This window comes from Muntiacus reevesi, chromosome 8, assembly GCF_963930625.1.
Source record: "Muntiacus reevesi chromosome 8, mMunRee1.1, whole genome shotgun sequence".
In the NCBI taxonomy this organism is placed as follows: domain Eukaryota; kingdom Metazoa; phylum Chordata; class Mammalia; order Artiodactyla; family Cervidae; genus Muntiacus; species Muntiacus reevesi.
This window is the reverse complement of record NC_089256.1, coordinates 87,324,928-87,347,352: the sequence shown is the minus strand read 5'-3', so window position 1 is coordinate 87,347,352 and position 22,425 is coordinate 87,324,928. Positions and strand designations below refer to the sequence as shown.

The following is a 22,425-nucleotide window of genomic DNA, read 5'->3' as shown; positions in this document are numbered from 1 at the left end:
GTTGAGGGCCTTCTCTGGCTGTGGTGAGTGAGGGCTCCTCTCTTGTTTCCGTCACAGGCTTCAGTGGTTGCAGCTCCCGGGCGGTAGGGCACCAGTTCAGGGGTTGAGGCACAGGGGCTTAGCTGCCCCTCAGCATGTGAAATCTTCCCAGAGCAGAGATGGAACCCACGTTCCCCGCAATGGCAGGCAGGTTCTTAACCACTGGACCACCTGAAAAGTGCTCCTTTGCTATGTTTTATCCCGGAAGCAGCAGTTTCCTGCTTTAACCAGGGAGCAGCAATAAACTTCCCATTCTGAATCCCTGACTCCGCTAGGAGTCAGAATGAGGAGGACCAGATGATTCCTCTGGCTTTGGTCAGTGTTACAACCCGTTGGGAAAAACTTCTGGAGACCCTGTGAGTGGATCATTGCTGGTGTTTTGAAAGAAGCTTACAATGTCAGGATGATTTTAGCAGCAAGGACGTGTTTTTGTATGTGACACCCTCAAAGCCACTCAAACTGGCTCTGAAAAATAAAGCAATGTATTATCTTGCATAATGAGAAATTGGGAGGCAAGAGAGTCCAAGTCCTCGGGCTCTCGACAATGTCAGGAGGCATCCTCGTTCTTTCCCGTCTCTGTGCTGCCTCCTCAGCACATCTGCGCTTCTGTTCTTGGGGCTGTCCCCCTCATCTAACAACAGGTGGAAAGAAGCCACTCTTTATTACTAGAAATGGTCTAAGCGACCTTCTCTTGTGGCTCTGCCCCAAATTCACAAGCAGTTAGAGAGCAGCGGGGAGGAAAGACAGCCTCAGACATGCTGCCTAAAGAGTTCCTTTATTATGTCATCAAAGTTGATAAAACTGGCAAAATAAACAAACACTGTCTTTCAACAAAAGCTAAATATGGTTGCCCCAAATGACTAAGATAATACAACAGCCAATAGTTAAACTTTCTCTTCATATGCCATCATTATGTGTATACCTCCTTCAACCTGATATAATTTTTTTGGCTCTGTAGGGTCATCACCGCTGCTCGGGCTTTTCTCTCCTTGTGGCGCGTGGCCTTCCCACTGTGGCGGCTCCCCGCGTGGTGCAGCACCGGCCCCAGGGCGCCGGGAGTCAGTGGTTGCAGCTCCCGGATTTACAGGCTCAGTGGTGGTGCCGGACAGGCTTAGCTGTCTTCTGCAGTGATGGGTGGATTCTTACCACTGAGCCACCAGGGAAGCCCAACCTGTAACTTTTATGGAGTATTTCATTCTGCTTAAAACCATACTACATTAATCACAATTTATTTACATTACTCTGATAGTGCATGTACAAAGAATCATCTCTTAAATATTTAAATACCATTAGAATGCAACTTTGATCTTCTGGGGAAATTCCCCATTTCAACTCAATGAAAAATATCCATTATAATTACGCGTTTTATTCTTTTTGGAGTAGGTCACCGCCAGACCTCTTGGAATATTTCACTCTTTTCTACGAAAGTGTATGCGACTCATAAGTTCTCTGAACTTCAGTAGTAAGGAGTAGTTATTCATGTTCTCTTTCCATGTTTCATAAGACCTTTTAAATTTGTCATAATAGCTTTCTTTTTTCAAGTTGAAATCTGATCCATTTTTTTTTAAATAACTGTCTTTTTTCCATATTTCTCTCCAGGAGCCTTTCAATTTTTCCAAATAACTTTCTTTTTCAGAGTCTTCCTTCCATATTCCTTCTCCTTTTTTTAAGGCTGTTAATTCAGCTTTAAGTAAATTTCTGTGAATTCTCCAATAGATTTTAGAATCATGACTTAACCCCTTAACAAGAACAGTTTTGCCAAGACCTCTTCTCAGGATTTCTTCATTCAGACTCACACTAAAAAATCTACCCTTGAATAAAAAATACAAACCAATTATTTAATAAAATTACTAATATACCCATAATACCTTATTTACTTTAAAATCAGTCAATCTGCAATTTGAGTCCTCCAGAGAAAAGTAAAAAATATAAATGATGGGACTTCCATGGTGGTACAAAGGTTAAGAATGCATGCTTCCACTGCAGGGGGCATGGGTTTGATCCCTGGTAGGGCTCCCACATGGCATGTGGCATGGCCACAAAATATATATATATATATTTACACATATACATACATATACATACATATGCAAAGGGGTCCTTAAGAGCTTGAAACAGCTAATGTTAAATCCAAGAATTTCATTACTAAATGAGACCTTTGCTCAAAGACAACTGACTCTTCTATAACACATAGTTCTCCACAGGCTCACTGGTCACCTAACTCAAAAGTGTGTAGAAGCGATAAAGTATGAAAAGAGATCTTTGATTTTTTGGTTGATGTTTGAAGGGAGAATGGAGCACACACCAGTTAGGAAAAATGACAGGAGGCCACAGCAAAAGAAATTAACAAAACTAAAAAGTAGACAAATGCAACATGAACTGAAGCATCACAGAACTGTTAAATTATGTTCAGAATTTCAGTGTTTAGCAAAGCCTGGCATGTGAGAATGTTTTTAAAAGATGGCCCATAAAATAATGAACATAAAAATAACCCTGGCCCTTGAATCTTCAAACTTCAGGAAATTTTAGTTATACCTCACTGCCTAGTGAAACCAGAAAAATGGGAGCTTTTCTCCCCTTACTAATTTACAGTGTAAAAGAGATCCTGCTTAGCTGTTTCCACAGTCCCTGTAGGATTTTAACTTAACAAGATTAATTTTAACAAGCTGTTAGTAATTTTATAGCTTCATTAGACAAGTAATTCACAGTTAAAATTTTTCAATGTGAAAACAAAAGGTTTAAAGTAGGAAACATTTTCTAAGATTATCTAAAAGAATAAAGGAACCTTTTGTTCCTTTAAATTCAGTAACTTTTGGTACATGATGATAAGCAGCTAATAAATACAATTTTAAAGTGTATATCATATTTGTCTCAATCTTTTAAATTTAATGAGCTGAACCAAAATCGGAATAATTAAAATTCAACCTCACACTACAGAAAAGTTAAACAGGAGAAGTAAATTACTGAAATATGTGTAAAGTATAGTCTGGTATAAGGTAAAGACAGAAAAGGTGAAGTTCCGGCTCAGGAGTCCCAAGGAGCTGGACTTCAGTACCAGCTCTTCCACTTGGTTACTCAAGAGTCCCACCTTTAAATGGGAATTAAATGATTCCATAGCGGGGTTTGAGGATAAATAATACATATTGTGCAACTCAAAAGAGAAGTTAATATTTGAATAAGGCCTTTGGGATCTTTTATATAATATTATCAACTTAGTTAAATACAGATGCTTCAACCAATCAAAGTTGGATAATTCTTATTTTGAAAGAACTGAATGTGACCTGGACATGCAAAAATTAATGAATTTCATTAGGTATTCTATTAATTCAAAAAGCTTTTAATAGTTTAAATGGTTACAATTCTAATCACTTTAATGTCAGATTATTATTTTTCTTCAGATTATTCTCACTTGTGGTATAATAAAGAACTTTATAAGTAAGAAAAACTACCCTTAGTGCTGTCATAATAATGTAATTAAGAAAAACAATTCTTAATTCTGTCATATTAACATTTCAACTATTTCATTTGTCCATGTCCTTGTTTCAGTCCCTGGGGTCATAAAGAGTTCCACACGACTGAATGATTAACACTTTCACTTTTTACTTATGTATAAATAATAAGAATAAAACATTGCTAGTTGTTTCTTCACACTACTTACCTTATTCACTAAAAGGTAGCAAAAGAGTGCTGAATTCTCCTTTCCGAGAAGTTGGAACCATAGTACTTGGGAAGGTTTTAGCTCTTTTTGTAACCACACCTTCCCAGTTTCAGTAAGTTCTACTCCAGCCAACTTAACCAGCAAAACACCACACGGCTCTTCTAAAAAGGTTAGGTAGAAAAGAGTTTACCTTTAATACCACAATTGCAAAAGCAAATTCCAAAGTCATTTGCACTCCACAACACAACTGGATATGTTACTTATAAATACCCAGACTCTCTAGATGTAGATCCATTTATTTCTATAGCCCACTTGTCTTTTAAAAGAATACAAGTAGGTAACAGATGGAACAATTTCAAAAACTCATTTCAGTAAGCTCCAGAACAGGATGTGGGGTTTAACCAATTTACCTTTTTTAAAAAAACCTTCCAGATTTATTTCTATGTACACATACACATAATGCTACAAGTCATGTAGTTCAATAATATAGGCTCCTCCTATCAATAAAACCATATAAACTGCTTTTTCACTTAATTTACTGAGGCTGTTTTCCCAACTCAGTAAATATTAATATCAATATTATTTTTATACAGTTTTAAAACTGATTTCAAGATAGCATTTTATCAATTTATATTAAAAGTAGTAAAGTCCATATAGTCAAAGCTATGGTTTTTCCAGCAGTCATGTATGGACGTGAGGGTTGGACCATAAGGAAGACTGAGTGCTGAAGAACTGATGCTTTCAAATCGTGGTGCTGGAGAAGAGTCCCTTGGACAGCAAGGAGATAAAACCAGTCCATCCTAAAGGAAATCAAGCCTGAATACTCACTGGAAGGACTGATGCTGAAGCTGAAGCTGCAATACTTTGGCCACCTGATAAGAAAAGCTGACTCAGTGGAAAAGACCCTGATGCTGGGAAAGATTGAGGGCAAAAGAAGAAGGGGGCAGGAGAGGATGACATGGTCAGATAGCAGCACTGACTCAGTGGACATGAATTTGAGCAAATTCTGGAAGACAGCGGAGGACAGAGGAGCCTGACAGACTGAAGCCTGGACTTCAGGGGTCGCAAAGAGCCAGACACGACTGAGCAACTGAACTGAACTGAACTGAGAGGAGCCTGGCGTACTACAGTTCATAGCGTCACAGAGTCACAGACTGAACAGCAACATTAGCATTAAGAAAGCTTGTGTGGGCAAACTCTGGATAAAATTTTAACCAATTAAACTTTAATAACAGGATCTTATTTTAGAAAAAGTTTACAACTTTCCAAAAAGGGAAAATGGCTGGCAAAAAAAAAAAAAAGTTAATGCCTTTTTAAAAAGAAATTATACATTTAACATATATTAAACTCATAAAAGTATTGACAATTGAAAGTATAAAGTTACTCCATTTAATTGCTAGGGAAAAAGTAACACGTGAGTTCAGAAAGATATCCTAGAAGTTTGTCATGATATTATTTGATGATAGAAAACCATTTTCTTTAAGGCTTGGGTTTCTTGAGACTTGTCCTAGAGTTTCAGTTAGAGGAGTTTCAAAAGGTATAAGTAGGAGGATTATGTCCTTAGAAAACTCTGTGATACAGTATATTCACAAATTAGATTAAGGCAAAACACACATAATAAAGATTAGATGAAATCAAATCACTAGTACTTAATGAGTGAAAGGAAGCCTAAAGATTCTGAGGCCTCTCTTCAATCCTTTAATGCCGCCATTAACACCAATTGTCTTTCAATAAAATATCCTCTAGTCTTTAAGACCAAATCTTTAGGACCAAAAACATGAATCTAATCAACACTATCAACCTTGAGTATTAATGTCCTAATTCTTCACTTCAACAAAGGTGATGGGATTCCTTTAAAATTAGCAAAGTCGCCATTAAGCAATTAAAATATGATAGGGTCAATACCAATGTAAACATAAATTTTCCAGAAACTAATCTACTGAAAAAGGTAAGTTATATCCATCAAATATTTTTGCCCAAACAGTTGATGTTTTCTTGAAAAAGGAGAGGTTACTTTTAATATTTATGATTTCTAATTTCAGCTTTGTGTGAATCCCTGTCTTTCTAGCTCTTCAGTAAATCTTTTACATATACACTTTTAAAAAGCCCAATTCACACTGGATAGGATGACACAATGCCAAGGATTATAAGGGTACAGCAAAATGGGCTCCAGTGGGGGAGTCCAACAGCGCTCCATGAAAAGTGTACAGCTTGGGTTTTGCAGAATGAACAGAGAGAGGCACAGGGAGGAATAGGAAGAGAGCACGTCAAGTAAGGGAAAGACCACGGGCACCTGGAGCAAACTGCAGACAAAAGATGAATACTGACGCAAACCACCACTGCGGAGTGTGTTACATTTATGTTCTATCAGATGGGTAGGAAACTTCACAACTTAATATTCCTAAGGGTCTTAGAAAGATAGTACTTGATCCCAAAACAACTGATTCATCCCCTAGATTTACAGAATGTTAAAAATCAGTTAGTTCTCTGGTGGTTTAGCGGTTAGGATTCTGCACTTTCATTATGGAAGCCTGGGTTCAGTCTCTGGTCTGGGAACTCAGATTCCACAACCTCACAACAGAAACAATAAATGACTGGATAAATAAATATTATTAATGGGTTCATGACAGTGGACAATTTCATGAGATAGGCATATCACATATATCAAAACGACTATTTTTTAGCATTAGAAACAGGAGAAGCATTGAAATAATATCACTAGACTGCAGGTTTTCTGATCACCGTAGGCTCACATCCGTTTGCCACTGTATACTGAAACTGCAGCAAAAGAGCAGGTGTTCAGTAAACACCTACTGAAGAAATGAAGTGTTCTAAGAGTTTCACTTCATAAAAATGTTCAGCTCTGTGTGTGTTTGCCTCATCACATACACCAAAGGTCAGATCATGGAAGGAAAGGATATCACAGAACAGTCATGAGGAAGGAGTCTTGGAAATGTTACGATTCTCTTGTTTGATAGTGGTGGAAACCATTGGCTGAAATGGAAACAGAACACAAGCTCTCTACACCAAACATGTTCGACTACACCACACAGACTCTACTCTGATGTAGTTATCTGAGCCCAACCATCTAGTTAGAATGGCCTCAATGTGGGGGGCCTGAATCTTAGCCCTCCTTACAAAAAAATCAAAAGTCCATCTCTATCCTATAGACCAGGTAGTAAAAACAGTAAAAGGAACATAAGGAGCTTTCAATAGCTATTCTTAAATGAACAAGATTATGCTCTAACATCTTATAATGTCATTCAAAATAGTGCTTGGAAAGCAACTTCTAGATTCAATAACCATTTTATAGGTGAACAGGTTTCACCAGTGTAAATGCAAACTGAGCTCTTTAACATGAACAATTTGGGGACTTCTCTGGTAAGAAGCTGCCTCGCAATGCAGGGGACATGGGTTCAATCCCTGGTCAGGGAACTACGATCTCCCATGACTAAGTGGGACAAACTAAGCCTGCATGCCTCAACTACAGTCCGCATGCTGCAGCTAAGACTTGACGTAACCAAATAAATAAATATTTTTTAAAATGAACAATGTATGTCAGTTACAAAAAGTACTAACACTATCATTACATTTGTACTGGTTAGCATCTGTCGGTGTGTCTGTTTCTTTAACTTTTGCAACTCTATACACAAAGTTATAGGGTAGCAAAGAATCTGTTTTCTATCTTTAATTCCATCAACTGTTAGGGAGATGGCTGCATACATGGCCTTTAACTTCTATAGAAAATATTAAAATAAGTAGGGGAAGTAAGTTTCCCTTTTAGCTTTAAATTTTTGATTGTACCAAGTTGATAAACATTATTATTTGATGTATATACTAATAACACATTAATAATAATATGTATATATAGCAATTATAGAGTGCTGTGGCATTGCATACCTTTCAGGACAGATGCCTGGTGGATACCAACCCTGGAGTTGTGCAGTGTACCCTCTGGACAATCACAAGTGATGGCCTTGCTGTCTAAGCACTAAAAAATCATCACTATTTCCGACAGGAGAGATTTAAATTACTACTGCATTATTACAACAACTGAGAAGTATAAACCATTCTTAGAGCTGAAATGGCCAACAAATAAACATCCCAAGTAATCTTTCTTTAGGGAACAATAGTCATTCAAATTGTGGAAGTTCTGCTTGATTTGTTAAGAAATAAAATCAATCATGTCAGGTGTGCTTGAGGGAAAAAAAAATCAATCTTATTCCTTTATAGACATATGTCAATTGAACAGTGATAGTCATTCATCTCAGGGTAAAGAAGGTACTTTCTTTAAAACATTAAAATAATATTAAGGAGATCTTTAAATATGACTCAATTAAATCATTTGACAATTTTGCCAAGTCTCTGTTGGCTAAAAATTATTTTTCCAGGGACTGTGAATAATTAGATAAGAAAAGTTCCCTGCCCACTAGGGGCTCACAGTTCAATAGAAGGATATAAACCTAGATACATTAATTACAGGAAAATGTGTCCTAGTGCTGTAATTGCAGTATGTATAAATTGCTTGGGGCATAGGAAAGAAAGAGGCCAGTTCTGCTGGGGAGTTAAGGAGAGCTTCACAGAAGAGCTGACGTTTGAGCTAGATCCTAAAGAATCCACAGACTGGGACTTCCCTGGTGGTTCAGTAGCTAAGACTCCATGCTTGCAGTGGAGGGGTATAGGTTCAATCCCTGGTTGGGGAACTAAGACGACATATGCCATGTAGTAAAGAAAAAGAGAAAAATCAAACAAAAAGAATCCATAGACGCTCAGGCACTCTGGGCAAAGATCTATGCCCAAGCATGAGAACCCAGAAAGCAGCAGGAAGGTCTGTGTGGCTGTTCATGGTCTTTGCTGAGAAGCAGGGAGAAAGGGGGATTGTAGCAGCAAGCTCTGGACTCTGCCCAGTTCTCCAACCTCTTTGGTGTCTCCTGTCCCCTTCTTCCCTATGCGGCAGCCACATGAGCCTTCACGTGCCTTACCAAAAGACCCGGGCTCATCCCCACGCATGTTCTTCCTAGCCAGCTCCTTCCCATTCTCCAGGCCTCTGATGAGATCTTCTCTGACCACCACATATGTGGATTCCCTCTTCATAGAAGCTGCAGTAATGCTCATCCTACACCCTGATCCTTTTCTTCATAGCCCTTAGGACAATTTTTCATTTTTTTGTTGCCCATCTTCCACCTGAACTTTAAGCTCCAAGGTGTAGAGTGGTCTTGTTTGTTTCACTCAGCATGTACAGCTAGCTAGGACCTAGAACATAATATGTGTTCAGTATTTGTGGAATAAATGTTTGAATGCCTGAGTAGCTAAGTGAAAAAAAGGAGGGAAGGAAGAAAAGAAATCTGGAACCTAATTAAATAGTTTGTTTGTGGGGGGTGGTCCTAAGATGGCAGAGGAATAGGACAGGGAGACCACTTTCTCCCCCACAAATTCATCAAAAGATCATTTGAACGCTAAGTAAATACCACAAAACAACTTCTGAATGCTGGCAGAGGACACCAGGCATCCAGAAAGGCAACCCATTGTCTTCGAAAGGAGGTAGGACAAAATATAAAAGGTAAAAAGAGAGACAAAAGAGTTAGGGACAGAGGCCCGTCTTGGGGAAGGAGTCATAAAAGAGGAGAATTTCCCAAACACTGGGAAATCCTCTCATCGGCTCTCAGGAGTTTTGGAATCTCAGAGGGCAACATAACCAGGAGGAAAGAATAAATAAATAAAACCCACAGATGACGCCCCGAACCGCAACTCCCAATGGAGAAGTAGCCCAGATGCTTGCGTCCACCACCAGCAAGCGGGGGGCTGAACAGGGAGGCGCGGGCTGCATTGCTTAGGGTGAGGACTGGGCCTAAATGCCCTGAGGGCAATCTCAGGGAGCTAACGTGAGATAGCAACCCAAACTGTGGGATAGCCAGAGAGAGAGAAAAAAAAAGGGCAGAGCGAGAGGGAGAACTTTCCCAGAAAAAGCTCTAACCCAAGGCACTGCTGGGCCGCTCACAGAGCAGAGCACTGGGCGAATACCAGAGCAGAGCTAGCCGGCAGTGGACCGACCCAGCCCCGGTGGAGGCAGGGAGGCAGGCGGGCGCCAGCCAGAGCCAGAAGACGGCATCCTCTACCAAACTGCGAGCAGGCTCCCAGCTGCTAACCACGTCTTCCCGGGATCCCGGACAGTAGACATCCGCCAGGGGGGTCGCAGCCAGACATCAGCTCCACAGAGACACACTGCACACCTGAGACGGCACTCCCGCTGCACACCCAGGAAACCACCCAGGAAACCGAGCGGCTGGGATGGGGCGGGGGGCGAGGGGCGGTGCAAGGGGGAGGTGATGAGACGCACGGCCCACCTGGGGAGTGTGCGCTGGCCAAGCACCTGGCCGCCTGAGCTGCTCGGACCTGGGCAGGGCACAAAACGCTGGCCCAGCTGTCTGCGCCTTTGTGGAGCACCCGAGAACCTGAACCTGAGCGGCTTAGGCCTGGGAAGTGCACGCAACCCAGGGCCCGCTTTAGACAGTTCCCAGCAGAGCAACCTGGAGCCTGAGCAGTGTAGACCGGGAAAGCACACACGCCGTGAGCGGGGGCAAACCCAGTGTGGCCCAGACACTGAGAGCGCTCCCCACACACGCCAATGATGTTTGTCTGCAGTGTCCCTCCCTCCCCACAGCACGACTGAACACGTGAGCCTAAATAAGTGACCACCTTAGCCCCCTTGTGTCAGGGCGGAAGTTAGATACTGAAGAGACTTGCAAACAGAGGAAGCCAAAATAAACAAAGAAGAGGGAACTGCTTTGGAAGTGACAGGCGCAGCAGATTAAAACCCTGTCGTTAGCATTGGCTACATTTGAAGCGACCTACACACCTTGAGAAGAAGTATAAGCTGGAACAAGGACCTATCTGAAACTGAACTGACCCCATTGCCTTCAACAGCTCCAGAGAAATTCCTAGATATATTCTACTATTATCATTCTTTAATTTTTAAGTTCTTTTATTACTCCTTTAATTTTCATTTTTAAAACCTACTATTACCTTGCAAAAAAAAAAAGACCCTGTTTTTAAAGCAAATTTCATATATATATATTTTTATAACTTTTGTGATTTTGTTTTGTCTTTTTAATACTGTATTTTTTGAGTGTCTAACCTCTACTCTAGATCTTTAATCTTTGCTTTTTGGCATTTGTTATCAATTTTGTACCTTTAAGAATCCAATCTTCAGTACCCATTTTTACTTAGGAGTGTGATGACTGGCTTCATGGCTCTCTCCCTTTTGATTCTCCTTTTTCTCCCCCAGGTCACCTCTATCTCCTCGCTTCCCCTTCCCTTCTCTCCTTAACTCAGTGAATCTCTGGGTGTTCCAGGCTGTGGAGAACACTTAGGGAACTGATTGGCTTCTCCTTTTGATTCACCCTCCTCTCCTCCTGGTCACCTCTGTCTCCTTCCTCCCTCTTCTCTTCTCTATGGAACTCCATGAACCTCTCTGGGTGTTCCAGACTGTGGAGAGCAAATAGGGAATTGATTACTGGCCAGACTGCTCCATCCCCTTTTGATTCCCCCTCTTCTCCTCCTGGTCACCTATATCTCCCTCCCGCCTCTTCTCTTCTCCATGAAACTCTGAGAACCTCTCTGGGTGTCCCTCACTGTGGAGAATCTTTTCACCATTAACCTAGATGTTTTATCATCTGTGCTGTGTGGATGGAGAAGTCTTGAGGCTATTGTAAGAATAAGATTGAAAGCCAGAGGCAGGAGGCTTAAATCCAAAACTTGAGAACACCAGAAAACTCCTGACTCCAGGGAATATTAATCGACAAGAGCTCATCCAAAAGACACATATTAATCAAATTAATGAAGATCAAACATGAAGAACAAATACTAAAAGCAGCAAGGGAAAAACAACAATTAACCCACAAGGGGATCCCCATAAGGATAACAGCTGATCTTTCAATAGAAACTTTTCAGGCCAGAAGGGAATGGCAGGACATACTTAAAGTGATGAAAGAGAAAAACCTACAACCCAGATTACTGTACCCAGCAAGGATCTCATTCAAATATGAAGGAGAATTCAAAAGCTTTATAGACAAGCAAAAGCTCAGAGAATTCAGCACCACCAAACCAGCTCATCAACAAATGCTAAAGGATCTTCTCTAGACAGGAAACACAGAACGGATGTATAAACTCAAACCCAATACAACAAAGTAAATGGCAACAGGATCATACTTATCAGTAATTACCTTATGTGTAAATGGGTTGAATGCCCCAACCAAAAGACAAAGACTGCCTGAATGGATACAAAAACAAGACCCTATATATGCTGTCTACAAGAGACCCACCTCAAAACAAGGGACACATACAGACTGAAAGTGAAGGGCTGGAAAAAGATATTTCACACAAACGGAGACCAAAAGAAAGCAGGAGTAGCAATTCTCATATCAGATAAAATAGACTTTGAAATAAAGGCTGTCAAAACAGACAAAGAAGGACACTACATAATGATCAAAGGATCAATCCAAGAAGAAGATATAACAATTATAAATATATATGCACCCAACATAGGAGCACTGCAATATGTAAGGCAAACGCTAACGAGTATGAAAGAGGAAATTAATAGTAACACAATAATAGTGGGAGACTTTAATACCCCACTCACAACTATGGATGGATGAACTAAACAGAAAATTAGCAAGGAAACACAAACTTTAAATGATATAATGGACCAGTTAGACCTAATTTATATCTATAGGACATTTCACCCCAAAACAATGAATTTCACCTTTTTCTCAAGTGCACATGGAACCTTTTCCAGGATAGATCACATCCTGGGTCATAAATCTAGCCTTGGTAAATTCAAAAAAATTGAAATCATCTCAAGCATCTTTTCTGATCACAATGCGGTAAGATTAGATATAAACTACAGGAAAAAAAACTATTAAAATACAAACATATGGAGGCTAAACAACACACTTCTGAATAACCAACAAATCACAGAAGAAATCAAAATATGCATAGAAACGAATGAAAATGAAAACAACAACAACCCAAAACCTATGGGATTCAGTAAAAGCAGTGCTAAGGGGAAGGTTCATAGCAATACAAGCCTACCTCAAGAAACAGGAGAAAAATCAAATAAATAACCTAACTCTACACCTAGAGCAACTAGAAAAAGAAGAAATGAAGCACCCCAGGGTTAGTAGAAGGAAAGAAATCCTAAAAATTAGGGGAGAAATAAATGCAAAAGAAACAAAGGGGACCATAGCCAAAATCAACAAAGCTAAAAGCTGGTTCTTTGAGAAGATAAATAAAATAGACAAACCATTAGCCAGACTCATCAAGAAAAAAAGGGAGAAGGATCAAATCAACAAAATTAGAAATGAAAGTGGAGCAATCACAACAGACAACGCAGAAATACAAAGGCTCATAAGAGACTCACTATCAGCAACTATATGCCAATAAAATGGACAACCTGGAAGAAATGGACAAATTCTTAGAAAAGTATAACTTTCCAAAACTGAACCAGGAAAAAACAGAAAATCTTAACAGACCCATCATAAGCACAGAAATAAAAAGTGTAATTAGAAATCTTCCAACAAACAAAAGCCCAGGACCAGATGGCTTCACAGCTGAATTCTACCAAAAATTTAGAGAAGCACTAACACCTATCCTACTCAAACTCCTCCAGAAAATTGCAGAGGAAGGTAAACTTCCAAATTCATTCTATAAGGCCACCATCACCCTAATATCAAAACCAGACAAAGATGCCACAAAAAAAGAAAACTAAAGGCCAATATCACTGATGAACATAGATGCAAAAATCCTTAGCAAAATTCTAGCAAACAGAATCCAACAACATATTAAAAAGATCATACATCATGACCAAGTGGGCTTTATCCCAGGGATGCAAGGATTCTTCAATACTTGCAAATCAATGTGATACACCACATTAACAAATTGAAAGATAAAAACCACATGATTATCTCAACAGATGCAGAGAAAGCCTTTGACAAAATTCAACATCCATTTATGATAAAAACCCTCCAGAAAGAAGGCATAGAAAGAACATACCTCAATATAATAAAAGCCATATATAATAAACCCACAGCAAACATTATCCTCAATGGGGAAAAATTGAAAGCATTTCCCCTAAAGTCAGGAACAAGACAAGGATGCCCACTCTCACCACTACTATTCAACATAGTTTTGGAAGTTTTAGCCACAGCAATCAGAGATGAAAAAGAAATAAAAGGAATCCAGATTGGAAAAGAAGTAAAACTCTGTTTGCAGATGACATGACCCTCTACATAGAAAACCCTAAAGACTCCACCAGAAAATTAGTAGAGCTAATCAATGAATATAGTAAAGTTGCAGGATATAAAATTAACACACAGAAATCCCTTACATTCCTGTACACTAACAATGAGAAAACAGAAAGAGAAATTAAGGAAACAATTACATTCACCATTGCAGCAAAAAAAATAAAATACTTAGGAATAAAGCTACCTAAAGAAATAAAAGACCTACATATAGGAAACTATAAAATACTGATGAAAGAAATCAAAGATGACACATATAGATGGAGAAATATACCATGTTCATGGATCAGAAGAATCAATATTGTCAAAATGAGTATACTATCCGAAGCAATCTATAGATTCAGTGCAATCCCTATCAAGCTACCAACAGTGTTTTTCAGAGACTAGAACAAATAATTTCACAATTTGTATGGAAATACAAAAAACCTCGAACAGCCAAAGCAATTTTGAGAAAGAAGAATGGAACTGGAGGAATCAATCTGCCTGACTTCAGGCTATACTACCAAGCTACAGTCATCAAGACAGTGTGGTACTGGTACAAAGACAGAAATATAGATGACTGGAACAAAACAGAAAGCCCAGAGATAAATCCACACACCTATGGACACCTTATCTTTGACAAAGGAGGCAAGGATATACAATGGAAAAAAGGCAATCTCTTTAACAAGTGGTGCTGGGAAACTGGTCAACCACTTGTAAAAGAATGAAACTAGAACACTTTCTAACACCATACACAAAAATAAACTCAAAATGGAATGAAGATCTAAATGTAAGACCAGAGACTATATAACTCCTAGAGGAAAACATAGGCAAAACACTCTCTGACATAAATCACAGCAGGATCATCCCACCTCCCAGAGTAATGGAAGTAAAAGCAAAAATAAACAAATGGAACCTAATTAAACTTAAAAGCTTTTGCACAATGAAGGAAACCATAAGCAAGGTGAAAAGACAGTCTTCAGAATGGGAGAAAATAATAGCAAATGAAGCAACAAAGAATTAGTCTCAAAAATATACAAGCAACTCCTGCAGCTCAATTCCAGAAAAATAAATGACCCAATCAAAAAGTGGGCCAAAGAACTAAACAGACATTTCTCCAAAGACATACAGATGGCTAACAAACACATGAAAAGATGCTCAACATCACTCATTATCAGAGAAATGCAAATCAAAACCACAATGAGGTACCATTACACGCCAGTCAGGATGGCTGCTATCACAAAGTCTACAAAAATAAATGCTGGAGAGGATGCGGAGAAAAAGGAACCCTCTTACACTGTTGGTGGGAATGCAAACTAGTACAGCCACTATGGAGAACAGTGTGGAGATTCCTTAAAAAACTGGAAATAGAACTGCCATACGACCCAGCAATCCCATTCCTGGGCATACACACCGAGGAAACCAGAATTGAAAGAGACACGTGTACCCCAATGTTCATCGCAGCACTGTTTACAATAGCCAGGACATGGAAGCAACCTAGATGTCCATCAGCAGATGAATGGATAAGAAAGCTGTGGTACATATACACAATGGAATATTCAGTTCAGTTCAGTTCAGTCGCTGAGTCATGTCTGACTCTTTGCGACCCCATGAACCACAGCACGCCAGACCTCCCTGTCCATCACCAACTCCCGGAGTCCACCCAAACCCATGTCTATTGAGTTGGTGATGCCATCCAACCATCTCATCCTCTGTCATCCCCTTCTCCTCCTGCCTTCAATCTTTCCCAGCATCAGGGTCTTTTCAAATGAGTCATCAGGTGGCCAAAGTATTGGAGTTTCAGCTTCAACATTAGTCCTTCCAATGAACACCCAGGACTGCTCTCCTTTAGGATGGACTGGTTGGATCTCCTTGCAGTCCAAGGGACTCTCAAGAGTCTTATCCAACACCACAGTTCAAAAGCATCAATTCTCCTGTGCTCAGCTTTCTTTATAGTCCAACTCTCACATCCATAATGACTACTGGAAAAACCATAGCCTTGAGTAGATGGACCTTTGCTGGCAAAGTAATGTCTCTGCTCTTTAATATGCTGTTTAGGTTGATCATAAATTTCCTTCCAAGGAGCAAGCATCTTTTAATTGCATGGACTATTACTCAGCTATTAAAAACAATGCATTTGAATCAGTTTTAATGAGGTAGATGAAACAGGAGCCTATTATACAGAGTGAAGTAAGTCAGAAAGTAAAACACCAATACACCAATTCAATACTGTGTTGAATACTGTATTGAATTTAGAAAGATGGTAACAATGACCCTATATGCGAGACAGTAAAAGAGACACAGATGTACCAAACAGACTTTTGGACTCTGTGGGAGAAGGCGAGGGTGGGATGATTTGAGAGAATAACATTGAAACACATATATTATCATATGTGAAATAGATCACCAGTCCAGGTTCAATGCATGAGACAGGGTGCTCAGGGCTGGTGCACTGGGATGACCCTGAGGGATAGGATAGGGAGGGAGGTAGGAGGGAGGTTCAGCATGGGGAACACATGTACACCCATGGCTGATTCATGTGAATATATGGCAATACTTTATAATATTGTAAAGTAATTAGCCTCCAATTTAAATAAATGAATAAAATAATAAATAAATTGTTTGTTTGCGTAAGTTGAGTTTGAACTTTCTCTCACAGACAATGGAGAGTTATTAAAAGTTAAAATGACTTTTTTTGCTATTTTAAAAATAACTTATAATAAAGGAACTTTAAAATAGCTATTTAGTGCTATTATTTTTGTACCTTACTTACTTCTCCATGAAGATATAACAGGTAAAGTAATGGGAATATGTTCAATCTCTAAACCATTCTCAGTTATTCGGCGCAGTCGTCCTCGTAGTTTAACATTCTTTCTTATAAATTCTACTGGAATATCTGAAGAATGTGTGAATTTTGATGTCTGTTGATTTACAAGGAGAAAAGTAGAACATTTTATTACTATTTTCAATTTAAAATTAAGCATGTTATATTCTCTAAACATTTCAAAGAAGACATGATAACCACTGAACATTTTTAATTTGGTTCTTAATTTTATATTAATATTTTTAAAAGACTTAACAGAAGTGTTTATAAGCACATTATTTAGAAACCTTTAGGCATTATTTTACTATTTGAGGCTACTACATAGAGAACATTAAACAGACTCCTCACTTTTAAAAAAGCTCACATCCTTAAAATGTGACACAATTTATCAAGAAGCAGTGAGTATACAGCTGTGCCTGGCACTACACAAATCTGGCTAGCTTACTATCTTACTGGTTAAGTTACTATCTCATTCTATAAATCACCATCTATTCCTACAGGTACTCTGGGAGATGGAGAAGGAAATGGCAACCCACTCCAGTCTTCTTGCCTGGGAAATGCCACAGGAGCCTTGCAGGCTATAGTCCATGGGGTCGCAATGAGCTGAACCCAGTTTAGCAACTAAACAGCAACAGCAGCAACTGCTGGGAGAACCTAGCCAAAACTGAGGCGATTTAAGTTAGACTGCTAATCAACAAGGTTTTTCCCCTTGTTTTTCAATCTCATAGGAGAAAAACGCCCCTCCAAAAAGGCCAACATTAGGAATTTATTTAAATACCTAGCACCTTGGAGTTACTCAACATTTTATACCTGTGTCTTTCATATTAACAGTACTGTAGAATCAAGCTTAATTCACACGCATGGCTGGGTGAGAGCCTCATACAGCCAGAAGGATAAACTAGTAACCAACTTCCTAAGACAGTAAAGTTGGTCTAAACATTTAAAATTTTTTTTCCAAACAAGAAAAAACATTATAGCAGACAAATCCAGAATATGGAACATTAATAATGGGATAAATGACTTGGTTATTCTAAAAAAAATAAATGGCTTACAGGGGGAAAAAAAGGGAGTGGGGGTATAGACTTATAAAATAAATGAGACAGATATAACAAATACAATATATGAACCATTAGAATCCTGCTATGAACAGATCATCTTTTTTTTTTTTTTTAAAAAAGACACCATTGAGACAATCAAAGAAGCCTTAATATTGTCTGGATATTAAATGATGCCAAGAGGTTATCAATTGTGTTAGATGTGACAATGTTCTAGGACAGACAGACACTGTGAGTCTCCTGAAGCAGCACAACAGGAAGCAGCATACTCCATCACCTTCTTGTTCACACTAAATCTACGGAGGAAACACAAATCCAGACTGTGGGAGATTCTCTAAGACTAACTCGGCCCCTTCAAAACCACAGTGTCTTGAGAGACAAGAACTAAAGCGGGTGTAAGAGTCTTATTAAAGGAGACCAAAGAGACATGACAACTAAATACAGTGCATGATCCTTGACTGAAACTTAGACTGAGAGAAAAAACAGCCACAAAGGATATTTTCAGGAGATAAATATGAATGTTCACTGGATTTTAGAAATTACTACAAAAATGTTAAATTTGTTAGATGTGAAAATATTAATGTGATTATGGAGGAAAGTATTCCTGCTCTGAGCAAGTACACTACGAAGTCTTTATGGGACTAGTTATAAAATAAGTGAGTCACAGGTAGGAAGCGTACAGCATGGGAAATACAGTCAGTAATTATGCAGAATCTCTCTAGAGTGACATACTTGTGGTGATCATTTTGACATGTATAGAAATATCAAGTCACTATCAAATCCTGTTGTGTAACAGGAAGTAACATGGTGTTGTAGGTTAATTTTACTTCAAAAACAAACTCATAAAAAAAGAGATCAGATTTGCAGTTATGAGAGCTAGGAGATGGAGGAAGGGAGAACTTGGAAGGTACAAACTTCCAGTTATAAGATAAATAAATACTAGGGGTGTAATGTACAACATGAGTAATATAAGTAACACTACTGTATGTTATACATGAAAGTTGTTATACATGAAAGTAAATCCTAAGACATCTCATCACAAGGAAAAAAACTGTTTTCTGTTTATTTAATTTTGTATCTATATGAGATGATGGATGTTCACTGAACTTACTGGGGTAATCATTTCCTGAGGTATGTAAGTCAAATCGTTTTACGGGACACCTTAAACCTAGGCAGCGCTGTAGGACAATTACATCTCAGCTTAAAAAAAGTGAGTTCGAGGCATAAAAAAAAAAAGAAGGAAAAAAAGACAAATTGGAGTCTGGGTGTAAAGGCAACAGTTGGAAAAGATGTAGTATGGTAACGAGGTGTAGTCAGTGATAATACAAAACAATATAGAGATAAGTATAGGAAATAAATATATATAGGAGCAATGTGTCTATCCCAGTTCATAACATGACACTGAAATGACAGCCTATGACAACACTCAGGTGTATTAAAAAGTACTTGTAAATCCTGAATTATCAAATAAATTCCCAAAACGTCTGTTGTTAAAATACTTTTGAAAGGGCAAGGAAAAAACCACACTAAATAAGCATAAATTATTTAGTTCAAACAGACATAATTCAATTTCAATTTAAACCTAAAACCGCTACAGAAAACACTTTTGAGATATTCTTCAACATCTGAAATGAAAATTTGGTGATTATTTACTTCAAGCTTGAAGAAAAGTCATTATAGAAAGACAGGCTGTGCAATTACTTTCCATAAACCCTGTGGATGTGTTACTTTTAAACCAACATCTTAAAGTATGTTCACTGTTCTATAATGTTATTTAAAAGCTTCTAATATGAATAACAAAATGATACCCATGTTGCGATAAAAATCATCTGAAGTGAGAGAAATTAACTGTCTAGCGCTTATCATAATGTCTTAATTTTTAAACTTACCAGTCGAACACTTCTTAGAAGTAACATTACTCCAGCTACGGCCATTACAGTGCTGATGTTCTTTAGAAAGAGATTTTATGATTAATTCTAATTATTATTCACAATACTGAAAGTACTAAATAGAAGGCAGGAAAAAAAAGTCACCCCTTATACCTAACTGCTCAAATAAGGCATATTCTTCAACTAAAGGCCCACTTCTTCCAAAAAAACCAACTGCCCACCAGCCCATCAATCTTCCCCTTCTTCTCCCAGACAATCTGGTACACACAGTAATTATATACATAATACTGTACTGTTTTCTATTGATTGTATTGCTTTAACCATGAGTCCCTTGAATGAATCAGTCTAATATTAATACTTTTTGTGCAAGGCCCATGGGAACTCCATAACCCTAAATCTGCAAGTGAAATTAAAGTATTTAGTAGAAAACTTTATTACCAATACCATAAAACACAGCACTTGGGAAACAGATGGGGCAAACAGTCGGGAAAATCACAGCGATGTTTTTAAAGTGTTTCATTTAAACTGAAATCGATCTAAAGGAGTTTAATTAACAAGGATCCTGCAACTCCCTCACCAACAGTGGTAATCTAACGTACTTTCCTTCAATAAATACAACTAAGCATGTTAGAGATGAAAATATATACAAGAGTACATTCTGTGATTGGATTATTTGGAATAAAACATCCATGCACTAATTTAAATACTGTTTCCTCTCCCAATCCTGATGAGGTTATTGTTTTATTTGAAATTAACCAATGCATCTCTTCCTGCTTAATTGGAAGAACCAAGGCCTTGTCAATTTAAATCCGTGTTTCTGTGTACACATACAGAGACATACATGTATACACACACATATATGTATACAATTCGTTAATTTATATTTATGTAGCACTGTTCTCAGGACTGAGCTGCAGGTGAGGGAGCTTCATTCAGCCTCAGCACCGAGCTGCAGTCCTGGTGAGGAAAAATAGACATGGTCCTGGCACTTTGGCCGCCAAGTATTTGCAAAGCTGATGAGGCTACTCAACTTCCCAGTAGAATTCTTCCATCTGAAAACATTCTCTTCACTTGGCTTCTAGCGCACTTGGTTTTCCTAATATTCCTCTTCCCCTCTGTCTGTTCCCTCCGAGTCTTTGCTGACCTCCTTTTCACTCTCCGAATTCATTCTAAATGTTAGCGAGGCTCTCAGGTCTCAGTCCTAGAGCTTTTTCCGGAGCTTTTCTGACTCGCTCCAAAACGTCATCCAAGCTTGGAATACTAGAAGTTTTCTATAATAATTCTTAAATACTACAAGGTTTATTTACACTTTAAATACTTAAGGTTTACGCAGCCCACTCCCAGATTCCCGTTCTGACCTCCCTGTAAGACATGCCTCCTGTATCCAGTTGCCTAGAACACCCAAGCTACGCTGAGAAGGCTAAGGGCCACCTGCAGGTTCACACACCTCCATTTAGAAGTCTAACTGGCATCTTCCGTTTCACCTTGCAAAAAGCTCTGTAGGTTTCCCCAACAATCATTTATCCCAGCTCCTCCATTTCAGCAGTTCCCACCCTATCCACGCAGCAGGCAGCCCCTGACTCTGTTATAAAGAAAGAAACCACCACCAGGTCTCGGTCCCAGTCTTCTCCCCCCTGGTCGCCTGCGACGCCCCGCCTTTCAAACTGCCCGCCCCTCCCCAACTGCGCCAATGGCCCCGCAGGCGGCCCGCGCTGGGCTGCGGCTTCCCCTCGGAGGCTTCCCGGGGCCCAGCGCAGTCAGGGCAGTGATGGGCCGAGGCAGCCCCGCCAGGCCGCGCGCCCCCGCGGCCCCGCACACGCGGCCCCGACCCGGCCTCCCCCAGGACGCGTCTCCCGCAGCCCGGCGCTGCGCGGCCCGCGCCCGCCACCGCCCGGCCTGCAGTACCCGGACGAGGCGCAGGTGGTCGTCGGCCCACTGCGAGATCCGCGCCACCACGTTGGGCGCTGCTCGGTCCCGGCTGGGCGGCGGTGTGGCGGGGGCCGCAGGCTGCCCCGCCATGTTCCCGGCCTCCCGGCAGCCGGCGCCGCCTCCTCGACCGGACGACAGGGGGCGCCGCTTTCCGCGGACGGGCGGCGGGATCCAAGCTCCTCCGGCTAGAGGGGGCGCCGCGCGAGCCAGCCTCCGGGTCGGGTCCCCAGCAACCAAGAAGGGGCCGCGGGCGGTCCTCCCGACCCGTTAGGAGACGTCTTTACCTGATCCTCCAATACTTACACGAGGTTTTCCCACAGCGCAAGAGATCTCTGTCTTTCGGGGATGCGAGCTGCAGGATTACGGAGCATGCCGATGGGAGATGATCCATTCAACTCGCTTAACTCAGAGCAGTGTAGGTAGCATGTACCACACAAGAAAGAAATTTGAAGTAGCCCATTCTTACTCCTGCTCCCAAATATACTGAAATGTGTATTCCTTATATTTGAATTGTGTTTTCAAGTTGTCACAGTTGCTTCCTAAGCTAAATATCAGATGCTCTAAATCTATGATTAAATGTAGGGAGCTGACATACTAAACTTACTGTGGTAATCGTTTTGCAATAGAGTATGCATATATTAAAGCATTATAGTGTACACCTAAAACTAAAAAATGCTATGTCAATTATATATCCGTAAAAAAAAAACAATAGTTAGTGTATTTTAAAACAAAAAAGTCACAGGACAGTGTAAAT

At 39.8% G+C, this 22,425-nt stretch overlaps 1 protein-coding gene across 3 annotated transcripts; it reads right to left on the bottom strand.

The window, feature by feature from the left end:
• Positions 1 to 795: 795 nt before the first annotated feature.
• On the bottom strand, positions 796 to 21,880 carry C8H3orf33 (chromosome 8 C3orf33 homolog). 3 transcript variants are annotated; one of them, XM_065942764.1, is made up of 5 exons: positions 21,648 to 21,880; positions 19,743 to 19,802; positions 16,748 to 16,895; positions 3,698 to 3,858; positions 796 to 1,850 (listed from the first exon to the last, which is right to left on the bottom strand). In XM_065942764.1, exons 1-5 carry the CDS (start codon positions 21,759 to 21,761, stop codon positions 1,449 to 1,451), a joined length of 885 nt encoding a protein of 294 aa, XP_065798836.1. In that variant the 5' UTR covers positions 21,762 to 21,880; the 3' UTR covers positions 796 to 1,448. The 3 variants fall into 3 exon arrangements, with proteins under 3 accessions (XP_065798836.1, XP_065798837.1, XP_065798838.1); XM_065942765.1 differs by lacking the exon at positions 21,648 to 21,880 and adding an exon at positions 21,227 to 21,316; XM_065942766.1 differs by lacking the exon at positions 21,648 to 21,880 and adding an exon at positions 21,190 to 21,283.
• Between the last annotated feature and the right edge of the window lie 545 nt (positions 21,881 to 22,425).

Bases quoted from the DNA above. Each gene is read 5' to 3' on its own strand.
- C8H3orf33 (XM_065942764.1), bottom strand. From the start codon at position 21,761: ATGGCGGGGCAGCCTGCGGCCCCCGCCACACCGCCGCCCAGCCGGGAC. The intron at 16,896-19,742 runs GTAAGTTTAAAA...GTAAATCAACAG, and splicing joins TTCTAAGAAGTGTTCGACTG to ACATCAAAATTCACACATTC. The intron at 3,859-16,747 runs GTAAGTAAGGTA...TAACCTTTTTAG, and splicing joins TGTTATATCTTCATGGAGAA to AAGAGCCGTGTGGTGTTTTG.